A 21,341-nucleotide genomic window follows, 5' to 3' on the forward strand; every position below is an offset into this window, starting at 1 on the left:
GTTTCTTCCACTGTATTCTTCTCTTCTTTCATTTCCCTTGCTTGCTGTAACTCACATTCCCTCTTACCTTTCTGAACAGCTCCACTCACCTCTTTTTGTGCTGCTCCTCAGTGTCATTTGCCACATTTCCATTTTTTTTTTAGTTTTTCCGCTCTGGTTTTCGTGTCCTCAGAGTTCCTGAGGCAGCTGTATCAGGTTTTTGCTGTCCTCTGCATTGGTTTGTCTGGCATGCCTTTAAACAGTCTCTGGTAGCGACTGCCAGCTCTCCTGCGCTCCATCCATCAGATTGTTTCTGCATAGATCCTTTGTACTTGTTATTTCAGTATGTCAAAATTTGCCTTTTTGAAGTCCATTTTCCTTATTCTGTTGCTCTTCCTCCTTTTCATAAAAATGTGATGTCACTTATTTTCACATTCACCCAAATGTCACTTTTGACTTCCAGCAAGTTTTTCCCTGCTATAGTCAGAAGCAACTGCCACCCCATTTCCCCCCACCTTTGGAAATAAAGCAGTCACCAAGCCATATGTCCGAACTCCTGGCGGTGGTACACTTTTCCAGCAGAGAATTAGACAAATAAAGTCACCCAATATTAAAGATGGTTCTGTTATTTCCCCAAATAAACTTCTGCCAGCTCCTCCTCCTAACTGCAGAGTCAGTGCTGAACGCCCAGCAGCCCACGCTCCACGCTCCTTCGCCCTTTGTTCTCCGACTACAGACATTAATTAACGAGCATTTCACCTCATGCTGAACTGCAGAGAATGTACAGACCTTTCCTCTCACCTGTCCTACCTGGAACAAGCTATCATTTACCATGCTGAGATCCTAGTCCTATCATTTGTCCCACAAGCACTTGTAATTCTTATTAAGTTGTACCTTTTATTATGCGGAAAGTCTTTAACTTCTTCCTGCATTTAATTCTAATCTACCAGCCATTTGTATAGGAGCACCTCAGGTGTTCGGCTGGTTTTCCCGGCCTTTGTTCCTCTCTATGCTCCTTTCACACATTTTGGTTTTGTTTTCATCCGCCTGCGGACTTTCACCGCTGATGCTATTCAAGCCTTCGCTCTCAAACGGGACCCGGGAGTGCTTTCCGCGGGCGGATGGAGCCCACCATTCCCAGCTGTCCCGCCAGAAAGCCCCACGCCAGCAGTGAGGAAGAGCTGCTGCTGTGACAGCTGGAGTGCATAGCTTTGTGCAGAGATTTCACATCCTTGCATCTGATTTTCCACTTGAGGGCACCCTGCTAGGGCCTCCAGCTGGCCCCTCTTAGGGACTGCCTTGCACCGAGACTTTATAACGCATCTTCTCCAGAACTCTGTGACCCCTTTGCATCCTCCCAAACATCACCAGCGACCCTGCGAGCTGCCTGGCACGGCTGCAGCAGGGTCACCAGCGACCCTGCGAGCTGCCTGGCGCGGCTGCAGCCAGGCTGGCGGTGCCTGCAGCTGATGGGACAGGCAATGGAGCCGGTGCCAGCCCCGCACGCAGCCAGAAGCCAATGCTGCGCACGGGATGCAAGAGTGCATCTGGGTACAGAAGCTGGCTGGGTCTGGCGGGGTACTGAGAAACTGCAGACAAAATGGTTCACAGCACAAATATGTCCTGATAAACACTGGCTAGTATTAATTTAATGAATTGAGAACTTAACTGGAACCAGTGTTGAGAAGCATATCCATTATCCTTTTCACAGCACGTATTAAGAAGTGCACTGCAGAGGTGCAGACTGTTGTAATGTATAGAAGAACTGAGCTTATTAGGACAAAACCAGAGCTCCTTTGCTGTGACTTCCACATAGCTGAAGTTCAAGCACCTGTTTCTGATCTTTGCCAAGTATGGCCAAGATGGAAGAGGGCATTTCTAGGCCTGCCAGCAAGCTACAATAATTTGAATTTCAAAACCGAAACTTCAGAGCTGAAGGTCTTGAGAGGATATCTGATTCATAACAAGCAGGACATACAATAAAACAATTACCGGGGCTTGCAATATAAGATCATATTTCCGTCATGACAGGAATGTGACAATACCCATTAGACAGCTTATGACAGGAGAATAAATAAGGCTTCAATTTGAACAAAAATAACTATACTGTAACTGTAAGATATACATGTGTGTGCATATAAACAGCAGAATAAGACCCGTATCAGTTACTTAACTATTCAAAATGGACAAAACAAGAAAAAAATACCTTGTTTCCTCACACAGCAAAGAGATTAATAATAGGAAAAGGCGGCAGGTTTCCAAAACCCGACATCGCCCCTTTACTTGGAGTGCTCTCACAGGGATGCTGCAGTGACCACCTGAGCCACACTGCTCCAGGAGGGCTGCGCCGCCTTCCCCACCCGCAAGCCCGCACACCGGCTGCTCTCTCGCACTGTAACATGTACACCAGCTATAGGTGGTCAATGGTACGCGCCCTCGCGGGGCAAAGCGTGCCACAGTAAGGCACCCCTCCATACGCTCTCCCCTCTCCGACAGGCTGGTGAATCTGGAGACGCGTCTCTACTGCACCCAGTCTCACACGGTCTCTAAATGCGGAGCAAATGAATTAAACAAAAAGGCCTTCCTGATATAAAACAACAGGGGCTTTTAATTAAAAATGAAATTTTATTGTAGTTCTATCATACTACTGTGTAAAAATATGGGGGATTTTTCATTCTGAAATGCTTACCAAAAACACTGGTTAAAAGAAGGTTGCGATCTTACTAATGTGTAATTATCATCAGTGATTTTGTATGAGGCAAATACACAAAACGGCTACCATTCCTCTCTAAATGTACAGAAGAACAATATTATGCTTTTGCCATGGTCACAATACACAGCACGCTGTAGAGAATGGCTATGGACTGCCAGCCTCAACACTCATTTTTTTTAATTTGTATCAGACCTTGAAGCATTTCTGTTAAATAACTATCTTGGAATATAGAAAACTTTCAAATTCATATGAATAATTAACTTTCTGTGTTGTCTTTAAGGCACATATTTCTATCCAAATTTCATTTTGGTCCAGAGGAGCAACTGTATTTCAGACACCAGCTATCCAGGTATCTGACAGCTCGGTTTGTTATAACTATCCTTATGTCCATAGACTTCAACGACATGTATTGAATCCACTGTCTGTACCGCAGTGTTGTGTCCTGGTACAGCTTGTTTCACAGGCGCACTACTGCTCTTGGTTAACTTGGGCAGATGATCGCTGTCTTTGCAACACCGAGGAGCTACGATGTCCCGAGTCCACTCCTCCTGGAACCTGTAAGCATGAAGGAAAAAGTTATTTCTGTTTCATTTGCTCTGGTGAGGATACAGAACTTTCCAATCCATTTTATTTGCACATCAGGCATTTTGCAAACAACTTGTGCGGTAACATATGGACTCACTTCTCCTAGCACTAAAACCAGTTGGCAGCAGCGGGGCAAATAATTGTGTCTCTCTAAAAGCTGATGCAGACCTTGAAAAGACTTGTGAGGTTGGTTTTATTTGGGGTTGGGGCAGATGTTGTTTGTTTTCCATCAAACGAGTCCCCAGCTTCAATTTAATGCTCCACTATCTACAGACTATTACTAAGAACACCTGAATGCCGGGACTGGTGCAGAAGGAAAGTCCTTGCTTGGTTAGCGGAGCACTGTTGGGAGCACCAGAGCCTTGAATGGTGTTATTTGCAGAACTGCCAGCGATGCCTACGCAGCGCTGTCGCATCTGGCTTGTGCTAGCCCTTGACTGCCCGACCTGGCTACCGCCTGGCCCTCCCAGAAGGGACCGCAGGCTGGGACTCTTATTTGCCAGCTGCGTGGGTACGCAGCACTGGCGGTCACCGGTCCGTCCTGCACCCCACCTTTCCACACCAGGAAAGGAGGGCTTGCCCAGCTGTGGGGTAAGCCAGCACAGGCTGCTGACCCAGACAGCAAATAACCCAGCGGTGGATGGTGTGGGCAGAGCAGCAGCAGTGGCAGCCAGAGATGGCAGAGTTGCTCAGTAAACTACACACAACTCATTCAGGAAAACGGGGGGATGGGATCAGCTTGTTCTTGAACTCTGCTGCAAGGGGCATGATGGATGCAGCTGGCGTTAAGCACACGGCTCTGTGAACCAGAAGCCGGTTCAGACACAGCCCTTTTGGGTTTGTGCCAAATTACCGTAGCCTGAGCGTGTGGGCTCTTGTAAAACATCCGTTATTCCACCGCAGCTGTTGGCACGCAGGGCAGATGCTGAGGTCGCTTGCCCCACATTCACTGCAGGTAAGCTAGCTCACGTGGCTCCTCTAGCTTCCTCTGACGCCATCGGTGTTGGCCACTGAATGCAGCAGCCTGCACACCCACACCCCGGACAACGCGGTCTTACCCTTTCGTACGTGAAAAGCCGGTCAGGAAACAGAAGCTGCATTCTGCAATTATCAGTTGCAGAAAGCCAGCAGAAATGCTCATACACGAAATGTGCATACGTACAGGAACCACAGGGGAATGACAGAAAATAAAACCAAATAGCTGAGGTCTTGCTGTTCTGGTACAGAGTAGGCATACTGCAGATACACCTTTCTTGTAAAGGAGAATAAATCTTGCTCTTCACTGGAAAGCTGTATGACAAAACTATTTGGGGCATGAGCTACAGTCAGATAGTATAAAGGCATCTTAAACCACCTCTGCTTTTGATGCGAGAAGGCACTGTATCAGTGTAGCCAGAATATACTTATCAAGGAGGTACTCAGATGAGCAGAATTTACCCACCTGTAATTTGGACAACATCAAACTCATGTATTTCTCAAAAAACCAGCGTGGTAACTTCACCCACTTTGTATTGATTTGTACTGTTTCAACTGTGCCTTTTAATCTTGGTGCGTCAACAAGTCCTCAAGTATCTTCGTGTCTGACACCAGAACACCCATCTGAGTACTCCTGAGTACTCCTTGCCATCAGGGAACAGAAGCTGCATGGAGTAATGCTGCAGATCTTACTGCTGAAAGAAAATCTTCTGAGATACTTGCTACTGTGCTTTCTTTTTTTTCTATAGTACAGGAACTCAGTTCTGTCTTCTTGAGGTGGTCATCAATAGTTACAAAATAAAAATCAAATCGAAAGACCGTGTACAGGGAGAAGAACTGGGATAAAGTTTTGCATGGGGTAGCCGCAGCCTTTGCAAATAGCCCTGCCAGGATTATAGTTCAAATCTAGGTATTCTGGTTATTTTTTACCTGGGCAGAATTCATCCCATTCTGATGTTTTCTCCTATAAGGCTCTGCACTGTGAAACTCTGCGATTACCCACGGTCCACCACCAACTCAGAAAGCCAAACTGGCTAAAACTGTCCTGGCTAAGCAACCTCTTCCTTCCATTTTGGGAACTGTTAAGCTTCCATTGACCGAAATAAGTCTAGTATGAGGTGACAGTAGGCACCCTCCATTCACTGCAGTACATCGAACCCTGTGGACGTCAGAGGGACAGTGAAGTCAGCGGAGTTCCACCTAAGCAGTGGCTGAGAAGAGCTACTAAGAGGGTTGCAGTGTCGGCAAGGGACAGATAAATGTGCACGCAGTGGGCTCTCCTCTGCACGCCTGGCTATCAGTCAGACGCGGCCTTCAGTTTGCACTTTCATCCTCGGGAGCTCTGTACTTTATCCAGAATAAGTGTGACTTTTTTTCAAGTGCTTCAACTTTCCTTAACTCCAGTTTCCAGCTGGGCTACTTCAAAACATCACGGTAAGAAGATCAGAAGGCCTCCCTGTACTCTTATCTGGAAATGCAAACCCACCCAAGGATGTGAGGTGCGGAACAGCCTAGCTAGATGCACAATACGTTTGACAAGGACAGACTTGATGTGACAGCTACAGTTAGAGCTCCCATCTGGGGAGAAGAACAGCCGCCATAGCATTTGTCAATGGGTTTTAGAGGATTCGCAAGAATTTTGCTTTGTGTGACTTGAGAGCTGTTCCTAGCTGGAGGGGAAAATGCTGTTAATGGGACACCCGAGGAGTGTGAGAACTCAGAGCAGTGGGGCCGCCACAATGCTGCCCGCTGCTGGCACTGGCTCTGAAAAAAGATTTTTATACTGGAGGACGGGAGGGGATTTTTTTGTTGCTGTACGTCTGGTGACTTTGTACAAGACCCTGGGGTAATCATGGAAGCATTATGAAAACAATAATAGCAGCCTTATTGAAAGCACATGTTGCTGTGCACACACCCTCCACGCTCGTTGCGATGACAATTAAAGACTGAAAATCAGAAATCGGTATAATTTAGCAGCCAGCTATCCTACCCTTTGTGACAGGGCCCCAAGATGAAACCACAGCTCACTTCCCCTGCCTGATCTTTCTTTGAAATATGTGTGTCAAAAGGTACTGGAAGATTTTAGTCTCTGAAAGGTGGCGGTGGGGAACACAGAGCACAGTAATAACAAACTAGAGGAAAAAATAGCCTCCGTGAATAGAGAAGCTCAAGGTGGGACAACTCACGGGGGGGACAATCTATATAAAAGCTTGATAAGGAATTCTGGCCCTCTCCTGTGCTGGGTCTCCTCCCCTCTGGTCCTAAGTGCCACACAATCAAACATCGTATTTGTAGGGAACTGTATTAATTACGTACAATTGTATCAAACAGGTCATTTGCTCTTTGCAGCCATCTCACTGGATGCTTTATGTAGCGAAGTATTAAACACCATGGCGATGATCGGTCCTGCAGCCCTGGGAGCAGCCCACCGGTGGCCCTCTGCAATTTAAGCCCTGTCGCCGAGCGAGGGGGGCCACGTTCACACCTGCGCAGACATTCAAGTACGCTGTGCAAATGATCCCGCACACGCACCGCAGCCTTGGGCGGCAGGAGCCAGCAGCGCTGAGCGCTGCACGCCCGAGCTTTCAGACAAAGAAGAGCAATTTCTGACAGCGAGGCCAATCGTAAAAGAAAATGCACGGATCTTTTGGAGGGAGTGAAGAGTCCAGCTCTCTGGTGAGACTGCTGACCTTCAAAAGCACCCAGATGAATCGGTTTCCCCAGGACCTCTAACAGTCTTGCACTAAGTCACTGTTGTAGAAGGTGTTTTGCCCCCTTAATTCTCCCACTGATGCATCTCCTGGCAGTCATTCTAGGTGTCCTGGTGGGTTTTTCTTGTTCTACTTAACGTTTTCCATTGAGCTTTGCAGCAGCTTGTCTCTCAACATGGGTATTTCCTCAGGTGTTGCCCCCTTTCACTCTGGTAAATCTACACCACACTACCCTGCTAGTACAAGGGCATCAGATCCTTCAGCTTTTTAATCTCTTCTACTTAGGTGTTCAGAGGAGAAAAGCAGCTGGGAAAGGGCCCTCAAGGGGGAAGAGGGCAAGGTAGGAATGTGGCCAAGTGTCCCATCTCATCTTGTCCATACTTCTAGAAGGTCCTTTGGCTTGCAGCCATGCTCCTCAGCAAGCCTGGGCAGACAGGAACATTTTTTAGAGCAACAAGAGTTTCTGATTTGCACCTTCCTTGCAACCCCTTACACAAGGTAGTGGAAAACTTCAACCATTATAGCCACTAAATCAAAGAGAAAAAGAAAACACATTTCATTTTACTGTGGGGGCCAAAGCTATTTCACCAACCTTGCATATGACTTCTTGGACTGACTGAAAACGCCGAGTTGCCTCTCCTAAGAACATGCTGGCTTTGTTTTTTTTGCAAAACCTTTTTACTTGGACATCTTTGTTGTTGGATTGCCCTTATTTGCTTTTTGCCAGGTACACTGGTAATGCATCTTGTAGTCAGAAAAGGCTCCGATACAAAAATTTCAGGTACTAAAAGTATCTTCTGTGGGAGAATATACTGGCCTTTTCTCTGCAGAAGAGATTTTTTTCTTCTTGATAATATGCTCCAGCTGTAGTGGATATCTGAAAGGAGGACTTTAAACCTACTGAGGCATGGGCTTTTCCATTTGACTCACTCCTGCAGTCAGATCAGCTACTTCATAGAGAATGTTTTATAACTTGGCCTAGAGCTGTGTAAAATAATTCATTTCAAAACAGTCCAAATTTGGAATGCACAACTTCTTCCAAATGCTTCCACACTGGGGGAAAAAAATTACCAAATTTCTTTGCTGCTCTTTAGATGTATTTTTGAGCTGGACTAGTTTCTTTCTGGTTGTCGTCTTAGCTGACAGAGGATGAAAAGGAGTTAGTCTACAGCTAAATTCAGTTCTCCCTGAGTGTGGAAAATACTGGACTATCAATTCTCCCTTGCGAAATAACAGCACATCCCTGAGTCAAGGGAGTATCTATTCCAGGACAGGTTACAGGACTGTTATGCTGAAAAAGCAAAGAAAACAGAGGCTTCCCTACGTGCGGCTATTTCTTACCATAATTAGAAAGTTGATGCAAACTGAAACGAGCTCTCTCAGCTTTGTCTTGTTACTAGCTATCTGTATTTCTCCTGGGACAGCTGTCTTTCTGCGCATGCTGGTGTATAAATATACTACGGCTCAAACAATGGGGTGCCCAGTTCTTCAATGTCTTTGCAGGCCCAAAAGGGTTTGCTGTTTGCTCTCACAATGGTTACACCAGATTGTGCATATTTTTGTGATTTCTCCTAGAGGCATGGCTAGGGCTACTTAATGGAAAGGAGGAGGCTGCTATTTCAGTTTGGGAGTCGCAAGCAAGCTGCTGGCGTTTCTCCGCCTGACTCCAGGCAGGGGGTCCCAAGGCCAAACCCGCCTCAACCCACCTGTACCAACCATTCACCTGGGGAACAGCTACAGCTGGCCCACGGCAGCGGGTGAGCGTGCCCCCACGCCCGCGTTAGGGTGACCCCACTCGTCTTTTCGACGCCAGTTTCTTTAATCTCACCCTCACTGACATTCCCCTCCGTCTCTCAAACATTACCAGTAGCTGGCACAGAGGAAGGACAGCTGTCATTAAGCTTCTCTTTGCTGGTATTTTACCCTGTGCCTGTCACGGGGCAGAGGACAACCTGCCTGCTCAGGCAGCTGCCTCAGTCCAAGCTCTCCCACACGGCTGTTTGCTGGGGATGGAAGAGGACTGTTCATCTCGGGTGGTGGTGGCCCAAGCAATTATTCCAGAGAAGGATTACTGCAGGGTCAGGTATTACCCTTCATCAGAAAATAACTGACTCAAAAATAACATAACCTGCTCAGGAACATACCCGTTTCAAAAAACCTCTTAAACCCAGCACGGCATTTCAAGTGCTGGTTCCCCTGCAACACCAAATGTCCCTGCTGAGGAGCGGCTGAGGGAGCTGGGGCTGTTTAGCCTGGAGAAAAGGAGGCTGAGGGGAGACCTCATTGCTCTCTACAACTACCTGACAGGAGGCTGTAGCGAGGTGGGGGTCGGTCTCTTCTCCCAAGTAACTGGCGAAAGGACGAGAGGAAACGGCCTCAAGTTGTGCCAAGGGAGGTTTAGATTGGACGTGAGGAAAAATTTCTTTACTGAAAGAGTGGTTAAACATTGGAACAGGCTGCCCAGGGAAGTGGTTGAGTCACCATCCCTGGAAGTATTTAAAAGACGGGTAGATGAGGCGCTTAGGGACATGGTTTAGTGGGCATGGGGGTGTTGGGTTGACGGTTGGACTCGATGATCTCGGAGGTCTCTTCCAACCTTAGTGATTCTATGATTCTATGATGCCCAGGACTCTCCCCGGCGAGGCCCACAGTGCCTCTCTAACCCCAGGCAGGTGTGGTGCTCTGCTGCTTTGAGGAAGGTCCCTCACTTTGGACAAATGAGGCCAACAGTCCCGGTTTCATTCTCATGCAGAACTGGGAAGACTTTTAAATCTTAAAATGTTAAAGAGAGCAGAATATAATTTACTGATTTTAGGCTTTTCTCCTATTACATCCTGCAGTCAGGCTGTGAGAGCTATTCCCAATATATCCCCGTGTTGACAAGCCCTGCCTCTGCCTAGCAATCCTCCCAGGGGGCTGTTTTGGAAGTTCATGCACATTGTTCTCCTCCAACTACGTGGCCCAGAGCTGCAGCTAATCTCCCTCCCATAGATGACAGACCCTTTTCTTCAGCTAATCTGTCTCAAACCTCTGCATCACGCAGCAACCTGCTATCTCTGCTCTATGCTCTAAACTTCTGAGAAGCCACGCTGGGGAAAACATGTCCCTCCCAGCGGCCCCATGCCTTGTAACTTGGCTTTCCCTGCTCAATATTAGCTCTTCAAATATTATAAAAGAGCAAATATGCTGTAATGCTTGCAGCTCCTGCATATAAGACTGTCTGCTAAAAATAGGTATTTTTATCCTCATTATGATTCCTTACATCCAAATGAAAGAGGTGGCATCAACAGTGACTGCATTCTGTAGTTGATGATCGCAGGTATTTGTAGACATATTTCTCAGCATTTTAAAGCAATTTGTTCAAGCAGCCAAGAAGCCAGAATGGGGCTCATTATAATTAGAGTAGTTGCCACTAAAATTCAACCATCCCCTACAAAACTATATATTCATCACATTTGTTCCATGCTTCAAACACAAGGGGAAAAAGACCTCATCTGGCGGCAGACAGGTCCAGCACAGCACACTGGGGCCTCTCCTGTCCAACAGCTGGGCTTCTACATTATTTATAACTTCTATACACCAGCATTCTGCATCCACATTATGTCACCTCGTTACAGCCAAAATTATCTCATCGGCATACCAAGGCACCGCTTTAACAGATGAGAGCTTTTTTAATCCTACATTACTCTGTAAACCATAACAAATATCTTACCTGTCTGAAAGAATTGGCTTTTTGTTTTATTTTATATTGGCATACCTGAAAGAATTGGCTTTTTATTTTATTTGTTCTTACGGTATTTTTGATCCTTAAAGTGGTGAATCAGTTAAGTCTGAAAAGCAGCATGACCTACATCCTTTTCTAGTCAAAAATAGGCTAAGATATACTCAAGAGAGTCTTCTTGAAGGGTGGAGGAGTTCCCACTCTTCGAGACACTTCACATGTTACATGAAGAAGCAGCAGAACAATTTTCTTTAAGAAAAGGAAATGCTATCGTAAAAACGACCTAAATTGCCAAGCCTCCACCCACTCCTTTCTCAGACAAGGGCACCACTCATCTCTCAGCCTTCCCCTTCTAAGTGGGTCGCAAAGCCACTTCCCACGGCTGTATCACAGAGAACCACGCGTACTGCGGCCCTGAAAAAGGCAGGGAGAAAACGATCAGCCTCCCGTGCTTTTTAGGAGAGTTCCTTATTAGAAAAACAAAGTAGGATTTCTGATTTGCTCAGAGGTCTAGCGACGCATTGCACAAATTCCTCCACATGTCTGAAACATTAACACGAGAATAGGATAGGATAGGATAGGATAGGATAGGATATAGTATTTCAGTTGGAAGGGACCTCCAACGATCATCTAGTCCAACTGCCTGACCAATTCAGGGCTGACCAGAAGTTAAAGCAAATTATTAAGGACATTGTCCAAATGCCTCTTGAACGCCGAGAGGCTCGGGGCATCGACCACCTCTCTGGGAAGCCTGTTCCAGGGTTTGATCACCATCTCGGTAAAGAAATGCTTCCTAATGTCAAGTCTGAACCTTCCTTGAGGAGCCTTGGTTAAATTATCTTTTGGCTTGTTTGTGACCACGGACGCATGCTTTGGTTCACACGCACACAGCAATGTACAGAAGATTTCTTTCGGGTTTGCTTGCCCTCAGTTTTGCTGCTTTTTTCCAATCACCTCTACTTATTTCCTCGGACAATCAACGCTACAACAGCTCCACCACTACAGCAACACCCACACGGTTAGAGATTCCTCCAAGCATAGGCTGCCGACACGTCCACTTCACGTTAAACGGAGAAAGGTACCGCAGAAATAACCCAGGTAGTAAACAGGTCCTTTCACGCCGGTCTTCCCAGCATAAGCCAGCTTCGTGTTTGCACCTCCCCAGGGATTTGCCTACGCTGTCCTGCTGTTTCCAGTCAGCTGGATGTGCACCGGATGATGAACCAGCCTAATTCGCTACGCACAAAAAATAAGTCTTGCAAGTGAAACACAAAGCTGACAGATCATTTGTTGCCTTCAGGAGTTGGCATGAAATACGTTAGCAGAATTCCCACGTCTCATCCTGCGCATAATCCATTTGACAGAGTTAACCAGTAGAAATTAGCATCTTTTACTAACCTTGATTAAATAGATCTTATTTGAGTGAAGAAAGGGAACAAGGTGCAAATGGATAAAGGGTCACACCTGTTCCGAGAGCAATTCCAGGACGGTTTTATTCAGGGTCTGTAACAGCTTCAATGCCATTTCCACCTCTGATTAGAAGCGGCACCCGTTCTCCACGTGAGAAACGGCTCGACTTTTGGCTCTGGGGTGCAGAGACTAATACACCTGATACCCTAGCTGATTTTTGCTCCGGCTAGTGATTAGCCGGGATCACATCTCCTCTGCATGCTGGAAATAAAGTAGACCTCGATTAATAGCGGACCTCCTGCATCAGGAGGTGGGTATGTGCACCAGTATTTAACACAGCATGTGTAGTGTTCTACATAGGAAAAAAAGAGCTCACAGGCTTTCCTCCTCCTGCCCTCTGCAATTCCCCACTGAAGTTTACACATTCTCCAGTTTTCTAAAGAAATAATAAACTTGTTAATTTCTGGCCCCAGAGAAGCTGCTTATCCAGAAGAATTGTGTATTCCCTGGTGCTTTCAGTTAAGAAAAAGGGTACAGAATTTGGTAAACATAATACAGCAGCTTCTGCTCCGTGGAGTGGTGCAGATAAGAACCCAGAAGGAGCTCGAGGCTCCAGCAGAGCACTAACTTGTTTACAGCCCTTTCGAAGTTTATCCATATTATTTTAAAAGCAGATTACACTTATACAAAACATTAACATCGTAGCAGATTGAAGTTGCCCAAAATTAAAAATTGCATCCTGAGTCTTCTAAAAACTGTTTAGGTTATAATCAGCATTTAATTAGCTTTATACATCTTTCTGAAATCACCCAAAGCTAGGAACTGATTAAGCAGCCATCAGACTTTTGTGCAAGTGCTCCGTCTGAATGTAATTTCCAGCTGCACTGTGACATGGAAGTAGGTTTATAATCTGTATAAAATTGTTTTCTGCAGGTAACCACTACAAATCACAGACACTGCTGTACATAAAAGCTGTACAAGTGAGCGGTGAATTAAAAGCAAACAAGGATTGTGCTATGTGTTATCGTACATGGTGACGACGCAGAGCCCAAAGGATATAAAAGACACAACGACGTGTGTTTATATGAATGGTAATAGCAAAACAGCGATTAGAATTTAACGCGTATTCATCTTTCTGTTTTTCTTCTGTTGGCAACAACACAGCCAGCGTTAACACATCTGGACACTTTCAGAGGTGATTTTGAACTGACACAAAAAATACCTATGCCCACCATCCCCGCACCCACAGTACGTGACGCACTTTATTCCAGCGTGGACATTTCTTTGGACTACCCAGGGTGAGGGCTCCCACACCGTGAGCCTTCACGCTGCCTTGCGGATGAGGATCCCATTGTGTTTGCCCTGCACACCCTGATAAGGGAACGGTATTTCTCAAGAGAGCTTTCGTGGTCGCTGAGGGATAAATGGTAATACTCGATGCCCACCTTGAGCCATACCGCGGCCCCAGGTGTCCCTGCCGGGCTCCTGTCCTACGGCTCTCAGGCCAGCTGGCACCTTGACACCACTAACCAACAGAGAGTAGTGACTTCCCTGCTGCAGTTTAGCATCAATTTAACAAAGCCAATTAAAAACCTCTCTCCAGTCAATCCGGTGCAACCTCCCCTGCAGACCAGGCTTACCCAAGCACTACTGGGGATAGATGAAAGAAGCTGTAAGGAGGGAGGTCACGCTCAGCTTCTCCGCTGTCTCACCTTTTGGCAACATTAATTCCCCACAAGGCGGGCGAGTTCAAGGACAAGCCCTGACAATCCACTGGCATCACGTCCTCTTCAGGAACATCCCTTTAAAACGCGTTTTCAAGGAATCCTCCTTCTGAAATTTGTCCAGCAAACTCATTCAAACCCTCTACATTTTAACAGCCTTACCTGTAGAAGCCTTGGTTATCATACGCCGTGTTAGTCACATCATCAAATACGGATTTATTCCTGAGTTTCTTATTGTTGTTGTTGTTGTTTCTTCCCTTAAAGCCAAAGTAAGCAGCTTGCATGTGCTCTAGTTCTTCAGTTCTGAGCTGATACCACAGCTGCATATCTCTGCGAATAAAGCAAGGGGTAAAACACATCACTGTGATGAACGGCTGTATATCTGACCTTTTATCTGACCACAGCCCTGACTCACTAGAGCTTAAATCTAAATCCCGGTTTACTGAAGACAGCACTTAAACACGTGCTGAACTTCAAGCGTAAGCCAAATTTCCAGAGGCTTAAATGCCTGCTTAAATACCTTAAGGCGGGGGGTTCTTAAACAGCATAAACATTATTCTGTAAAATAGTGTTATTTTAAGTATTATCCAGCACTCCTCAAAAAACAAGCAAACAAACAAAAAAAGAGCAATTTTCTTATGAGCATCTGTGGATAGTTCAAAGGAACAAAACCCCAATAATTATGTCAATTTGATTCAGTAGATTTTGAGACTACAGGTAATGGGGAAAGTCACATAAGGCGTGATGTTGTGTCAATGTTCTCATGGATCTTCATCAGTGACACACGTCAGGCCAGATCCTGTTGTACGTGGAAAGACTCCAGACCATTCCCATTTCATGGAATAACTTATTTCAGAAAAAAAAGTATTTTCTGTGAATTTTTGCAGCACTGCCGTTCCTAAGGGTTCAAAAATCACCAGGCACGTTGAAAAGATGAATTGACTTAAAAATGGAGGGGACGGGTAGTGTTGCCTTTGTTAAGAGCACGGCTTACTCAGTTGCCTTCAGGATTTCCTTTCAGAAACGCTCAAGGCGCTTTTCATGCTGCTCTCTACAACTCCGGGGCAAAAAAAACCCCATCACAATTTCTTTCCTTGTTTTTAAAAGAAGTCTAAGATTTGCATAATCACAGACACTGACACTAGCTGATGGGACGCGATTAAACTGTGAGGGCTGGCAATGTTGCTTTTTGGCGTCATGTCTGTCCTCTCAGGATGCAATCCTGCTCCTACCAAAGAAAACGGCAGCTACGCTCACGCCGTCGGACAAGGTCTGCGAGGGGGCTAAATTATGTGAGGATTTTCAGCAGCCTTTGTCCTTTTTCTTTCCAAATGCAAGGATAAAACACAAGATGGCACTTCAAAGACCATCAAACAGATACCCTGCAAGACAGGTTTGTAGGCAGAGGTGATCTTTTCTAGTGGACCAACTAAAAGACCCAAAAAAAGTAGACAGGCAGACTTCAAAGCTAAAGGCAAGATGAGGACATCCTCCCTACCCCACCGGTACAGACTACCTTTTCTTTCAGAGATGGTCTAAGAGACACTTATTTAACTAATCCCCCACCAAGTGTCCTCATTTTGTGTCATCAAGCCTGCAGCCTCTCTTCAGGTTGATGCTCTGTGCATCCAGAAGTTGATCCACGTTTTCCCTACGTGTGGACCCCCGCGCACTCACGCCCTGGGACGCTGCCGGCTGCGGCAGCGCCCCCCCCCCAAAACTGCAGCACGGGCTGCGGGTCGAGCAAGTTTCATACAGGGATGTGTTACTCTTTCTCACGTGACAAGGACGGTTTCTCCATCATCTCAGTTGCTTTCTGACAGCAGGGCCGAGCCACACAATGTCTGCGGTGCCCCCAGGTTCCCCCCCCCCGGGAGCGGGGCTCAGTCGTGGATGGGCCAGGTTGGAGCAGCTCCGTCAGGAGGCAGCGAAGGGAGGACAGAGGGCAGCAGGGAACTGAGAAGCTCCCAACACAGGGAATCATTTTATGTCCTGATGACAGAACCAGGTCAAAACGTCTGGTGTGAAGGGCTTTTCTTTTGTATGAGAAAAATATCAAGTCATCAAAGTCATGTGAACAGCTGATCTGGACAAAACTCCATTTAAAATAAATGAAAAACAAGGACTTTGATATGAATAGTCTTATCAAAAAGAAAAGCGGTGATTCCAAAAATGCCAATCAACCCTTTTATTTCAAAAATTATTTCGTGCTATCAGTGAAAACCTAATATTATGAATGACACCAACGACTTTCTTTTTTGCCTCACAAAATCCTTTCAAGGGAAATAGAAAATCTGTATTTTGGTTACAATCAGATTTCAAAATGACAGAATTTCCCTCCTAAGCTGATTCCCACGCAGCTCTAGATAAAACACAGCCCGGAGCAGAGAGACCTTCACTTGTGTCCTCCCCAGTCTCCCTCTACTCCACCGCTACCCCACCTCACTCCAAACACTTCTCTGAAGCAAGAAGAGGCTTAAAATCAACCAGAAGCGCAGCTTACTGCCTGCACCGCAGGCATCAGCGGGACAGGGTGCAGCCACCCCGCTGAGTTATGAGCAGCGGTGGGAACGACGAGCAGGAGAAGTGGGAGGGAAACGAAGAAGAGGTGCCCGTGGAAAGCCTTCTGCAGCAGGCGACTTTGGGTGGATGCTCTCACGAACAACAGTGGCTCGGCTTTAGCGGAAAGCCAGGGGCGGGCAGCGCCCCTCACACTGAGTTTTTATAATGGACTGGATTGGTAAATTTTACTTCTTCCCGTGCCTGTCTATAATCCTGCGCTTCAAGCCAGAAGACAAAACCCGACATCCTTCCAGCACAGTGTTGTGACAGCTTTAAGTATGCTTTGCAGACAGTGAGGGCTTTGATGGTTTTGACATGGGTAGATTAATTTGCCCAGCAGTGTTCAAGGAAAGCAAAGGAAAAGATGAAAGAGAGAGAAGAAGGGAGAGCGCAGCCAATCTTAAATAATTCAAGGAGAGAAAGACTGGGCCAGCAAATAAGACTTGTACGTTCAGCTTCTGCATAATCCTGGGTAAATCCAGATCTGCCCGGGCCCACTGAGGTCATCTGATATTAACAGACATTAGGTGCCTAAATAGTCTTGAATTCCAAGTCTTTCTATGCCTAAAGCCTACAAATTAAGGATTTTAAGTAACTAACATCATTGTGGTGGTGTGAGCATCAAGTCCTTTGAAGCTCTCTGCTATCACAGCAATGGGGTCCATATGATGGACAGTCTTACGCCGGTTTTAAAAATCTTTTCTTGACATACCTTTGAGTCCTCCTCCTTTCACTTTTCTTCACGCACTTGATAAGACAACAAGTTAAAAAAGCCATGGACATCAGCAGAATGACGGCACAGCTCACAATAGAGGCAATCACTGCGACCTTAAATCCAAAAGTCTCATATTTTGATATGGCTGCAGCAAAGCAAACAGAGAAGCACATTTCTAAGGTCAACCCATGAACTTATCTTTCACATTTTCATTAAACCATGCTGAAACCTATCTGCTTCACACTTCTGCTAGTAATAGCTCAGTGAGGACGTCCACGTTAGTATGCGTCAAGATACCAGAGTATCTTGGCTTCAGCTTAGAGCTATGCAAGCCTCAAATTGGGCTATTTAAAAATCTCCTGTTTATAAGCTACTAATGAATTGTTCACAAGTATTTCACCACTGCAACTAATTAAACACAATGCCTTTAGCACTGCAGTAGCTAAAAAGCACAACTTTGTCGGCATATCAAATGCAGATGAGCTAGCAGACTCCTATAAGCAATTGTTAACAAGGACTGGAGCTGCAAAAACAAATACTGACGGGGGTAAATGGGTTTAAAGAAGCCCTTTAGAGCAAGGAGAGTTCCATATAGTAACATCCTATTTGGCAGGCAGGGAACAACGTGTCTTCCTCTGTTTGGGGAAGGATGCAGGATGGAAGGGACAGTATCTGCAGGGCTGAGTGTTCACAGTGACCTGATGTTGGAAGTGAATTATCCAGACAAAAGGAGGAGTGGGAATGCGGTGTGGCACAGCTAACGCAGATCTCTGCCAACTCATCTGGAGCACTCAGCGTGTCTTGCTTCAAAACTCATCTAGTTCTTCCAACACCACGATGGCCAGCATCAGAACTGGTTCAGCTGAGCTCCACACAAACCTTTACATTTCTGCAGCCTCTGGAGGGGAGGATTTATCTCGTTTTTCTTTAATGGAGTCTCTCAAATGAGAAATAAGAATAGCTGAGTTTGTGAGAGAGCGATAGGTGTCTAAAAGAGCCATCCATCTACCAGTGATTTAAAATCATGCAAGGTCTGAGACACAGACTGAGATTCTCAAAGCTCAGAGGTACCACGTTTTGCTTGGGCCTACTTCTAGTCAAATTACTAACAGCCTTATAATAAATAAGAAGGAACACAGCGTGAAAGGTAGTTAATGTTGTTGCCATCCAAACGCTATTTGTCAATATGGTAACTTTCCCATGCGGCTGCCCACAGGCAGCAACCTAAAACTGCTCAAAAAATCTCTCTGTGTTTCTTTTGCAGCAAAAATATCTTCAGAAAAGAATGCCAGGAGATTAGAGGGTTTGCAAGTATGCTTGCACATTAGTTGGTCCTATCTATACATTTTCTAAAGAAGGGTACAGCTTGTAGCTATAGAGCCGCAGTTATTCCGGGTGCGACGCTACCGGAGTCACTATGTGAGACCAGGCATAAATCCGACTGAGTCTTTTCTGTGTCACGATAATGAATTATGTCAGAACACATATGGAGCACAATTACAGTCAGTGGGGGCAACTCTGAAGGAAATTGAATTTGTCTTTTTCCTTGCACAGATGTCTAGAATTAATCTGAACATTGTAGGAGATAGGCAGGGCAAAATAAACACAGTGCAGCCCAAAGGGACTGGGAATGGTTTGGAAAGAACCTTACGCTTGCAGGAGGGCACTCCGGCGGTCCACTGGGTACCGTTCCCTTTCCAAACGCAGGTGATGACGCCTGGTCCCTCCAGCTGGTGCTCGGCAGAGCACTGGAACGTTATCACCGTCCCCACGGCCGTGCCGTTGCCGTGAATGATCTGCAGTGTGCCAAGCTGGGGAGGGAAGACGTGGCTGCACTGCCCTGCAGAACAAAAACAAAGCAAGACAATGCAGCGCCAGAGCCAAAAGCGAAGGTCCACTTAAGTTTTATTGCAATCGGACTGTAAATCAGTCCAAGTTAATGGTCAAAACAAGTAACAGACCTCGGGGCGGGCGATGCTGACTGCTCTGCCAAGTACCAGCCCAACGCCAAACCCCCTTCGGTGCCGTTCAACAGCTCCACTGCCCTGACCCCCGGCGCAAAGGGAGGTTTTACTCGTGCTGCAACGTTATCTACTTAGACTGGTACATATTAAACATAAAAATAAAAAAAAAAGCCATTCTGTGAGTGGCATGGTCTCCTACAGATTCCTGTCTTGTTGGACTCTGTGTGTTTAATTAAGTACTCCGGCTGGCATCTTCCACGCTGGGAGTACTCAAAGCATATCTTCCCCCTTGCAAACTTCCCAAGATCCAATGGACCGATCACGTATTTCAACGTTTCAGTCCACCTGGTAGCATCTTTTCGTGATCCTACAGAAACTTCCTATCTTTCAAGAGCACTGCACCTCTGTTAGTCTTGGCTGAAACGAGCCGGCAGGCTCAAAAGCCACTGTACAGGGAGGGGACAGAGAGAGGCACACACATACAGCACGAATACGTTCGACTTATCTCCATTTTCAAGTGACAAACTCTGCTTTACAGTATGTAATTCATTTTTAGTACGTTTTTGTTCATTCGGCTTTTCTCTCTCTATTTCTTTGTCGTTCACACTGCTGTTCTTTGAGGCATGGAGCTGTTCTCCTCTCGGCCACCTAACGTCAGCCACTAACTTTATACATTGGGGTTTATTGTCACAACATTCCTCGTTCCATTTTAAACACGAATTTTAATGATCGGTCACTAAGACAACATATGATTTCCAGATATACCTCAAAGATAACAACAATAAATACATTTTCTGGTTTTGTACCTGCACACTGACAGAATCCAGAAACTGTTTTACACAATCTTTTTTTTTTTTTTTTTTAATTTACTAAATACCAGCACAGCTTCTGCATCAGAGCCCAAGTTCCCTATCTTTTCCTGGATTTCCAAATGATTTCAGCAGACTCAGAGGCAACTGGGTCGCAGTTGCAAGACCAGAGTTGCAAGCACTGCGGTGACACACAAAAAAATTAAAAGGGGGAAAACACGCTTCCCACACTTAGAAGCAAAAAGAAATGTAGAGTTTGAATAGCCTCCTTGAGAAGATCTTGACAGAATCACATGTTGCTAGCAAATCTATTTTATTAATACTAAAACTCCCCCCTGGTCATTAATTAAGCTTCTGCAATCAAACCGCAGCAGACAGACTTACTACCTATCTTCAGTTTACGCCCTTAAAAACCCCAGCCCCCTGGAAAACCAACTCAAAGACATCTCAGCAAAAGACCAAACAAAAACCACAGTGACAATCACCGGTCTAATCTACTAAGTAAATATGTACCGAGGACTAGCTTTTAAAAACAAGCCTGCTTTAATTCCATGCAGATCAGTTCTGTTTGGTTTGCCACTTCTTTCAGTCTCTTACTGAGGCAGCAATTCCCCTCCATGAGAGCAAGTATTTTCTAGAGCGTTGTTTCCCTTCGTCCCTTGTCCTTCCCTCCAACATCCCGTTACTGTAACACACGGGATGTGGGCATCGGACACCCTTCCTCCTCACTTCAGATGAGCATTACCAGTTTGGGCTTTTCTTTTTACCTTAATCACTTGGAGACTTACCATGAAAAACCACTGTCCTAAGCTGCAAAATATCTACCTTTTTGCATTTTACACTTTCAAGGCTATTTTTAGATTTTGGGCCCCTCACTACAAGAAGGATGTTGAGATGTTGGAGCGTGTCCAGAGAAGGGCAACGAGGCTGGTGAGGGGTCTGGAGAACAAGTCTTATGAGGAGCGGCTGAGGGAGCTGGGGTTGTTTAGCCTGGAGAAAAGGAGGCTGAGGGGAGACCTCATCGCTCTCTACAACTACCTGAAAGGAGGTTGTAGCGAGGTGGGGGTCGGTCTCTTCTCCCAAGTAACAAGCAATAGGACAAGAGGAAACAGCCTCAAGTTGCGCCAGGGGAGGTTTAGATTGGACATGAGGAAAAATTTCTTTACTGAAAGAGTGGTTAAACATTGGAACAGGCTGCCCAGGGAAGTGGTTGAGTCACCATCCCTGGAGGTATTTAAAAGACGGGTAGATGAGGCGCTTAGGGACATGGTTTAGTGGGCATGGGGGTGTTGGGTTGATGGTTGGACTCGATGATCTTAGAGGTCTTTTCCAATCTTAATGATTCTATGATTCTATATCGGATCACATACTTAAGAGTTCACATCGGTGACAATTCCAGCTGCACGAGATGCAGAAAGTAATTCAGGGCCAAATTTGATTCAAAGTACATCTGCTTAGCCGCCACAGCAGCCC

At 45.9% G+C, this 21,341-nt stretch overlaps 1 protein-coding gene across 1 annotated transcript in view; it reads right to left on the minus strand.

Moving 5' to 3' along the window:
• Positions 1-2,605: 2,605 nt before the first annotated feature.
• Positions 2,606-21,341, minus strand: part of SUSD3 (sushi domain containing 3) — a 22,329-nt gene continuing 3,593 nt past the window's right edge. Inside the window, exons 2-5 of the mRNA XM_009332586.1 lie at positions 18,747-18,935; positions 17,093-17,240; positions 13,981-14,148; positions 2,606-3,247 (exon numbers count right to left, since the gene is read on the minus strand). Of these exons, the coding sequence (XP_009330861.1) occupies positions 3,034-3,247; positions 13,981-14,148; positions 17,093-17,240; positions 18,747-18,935 (719 nt within the window). The 3' untranslated portion in view covers positions 2,606-3,033. The remainder of the gene's footprint in view (positions 3,248-13,980; positions 14,149-17,092; positions 17,241-18,746; positions 18,936-21,341) is intronic.

Source organism: Pygoscelis adeliae, unplaced genomic scaffold, assembly GCF_000699105.1.
Source record: "Pygoscelis adeliae isolate BGI_AS28 unplaced genomic scaffold, ASM69910v1 Scaffold349, whole genome shotgun sequence".
Lineage (NCBI taxonomy): Eukaryota > Metazoa > Chordata > Aves > Sphenisciformes > Spheniscidae > Pygoscelis > Pygoscelis adeliae.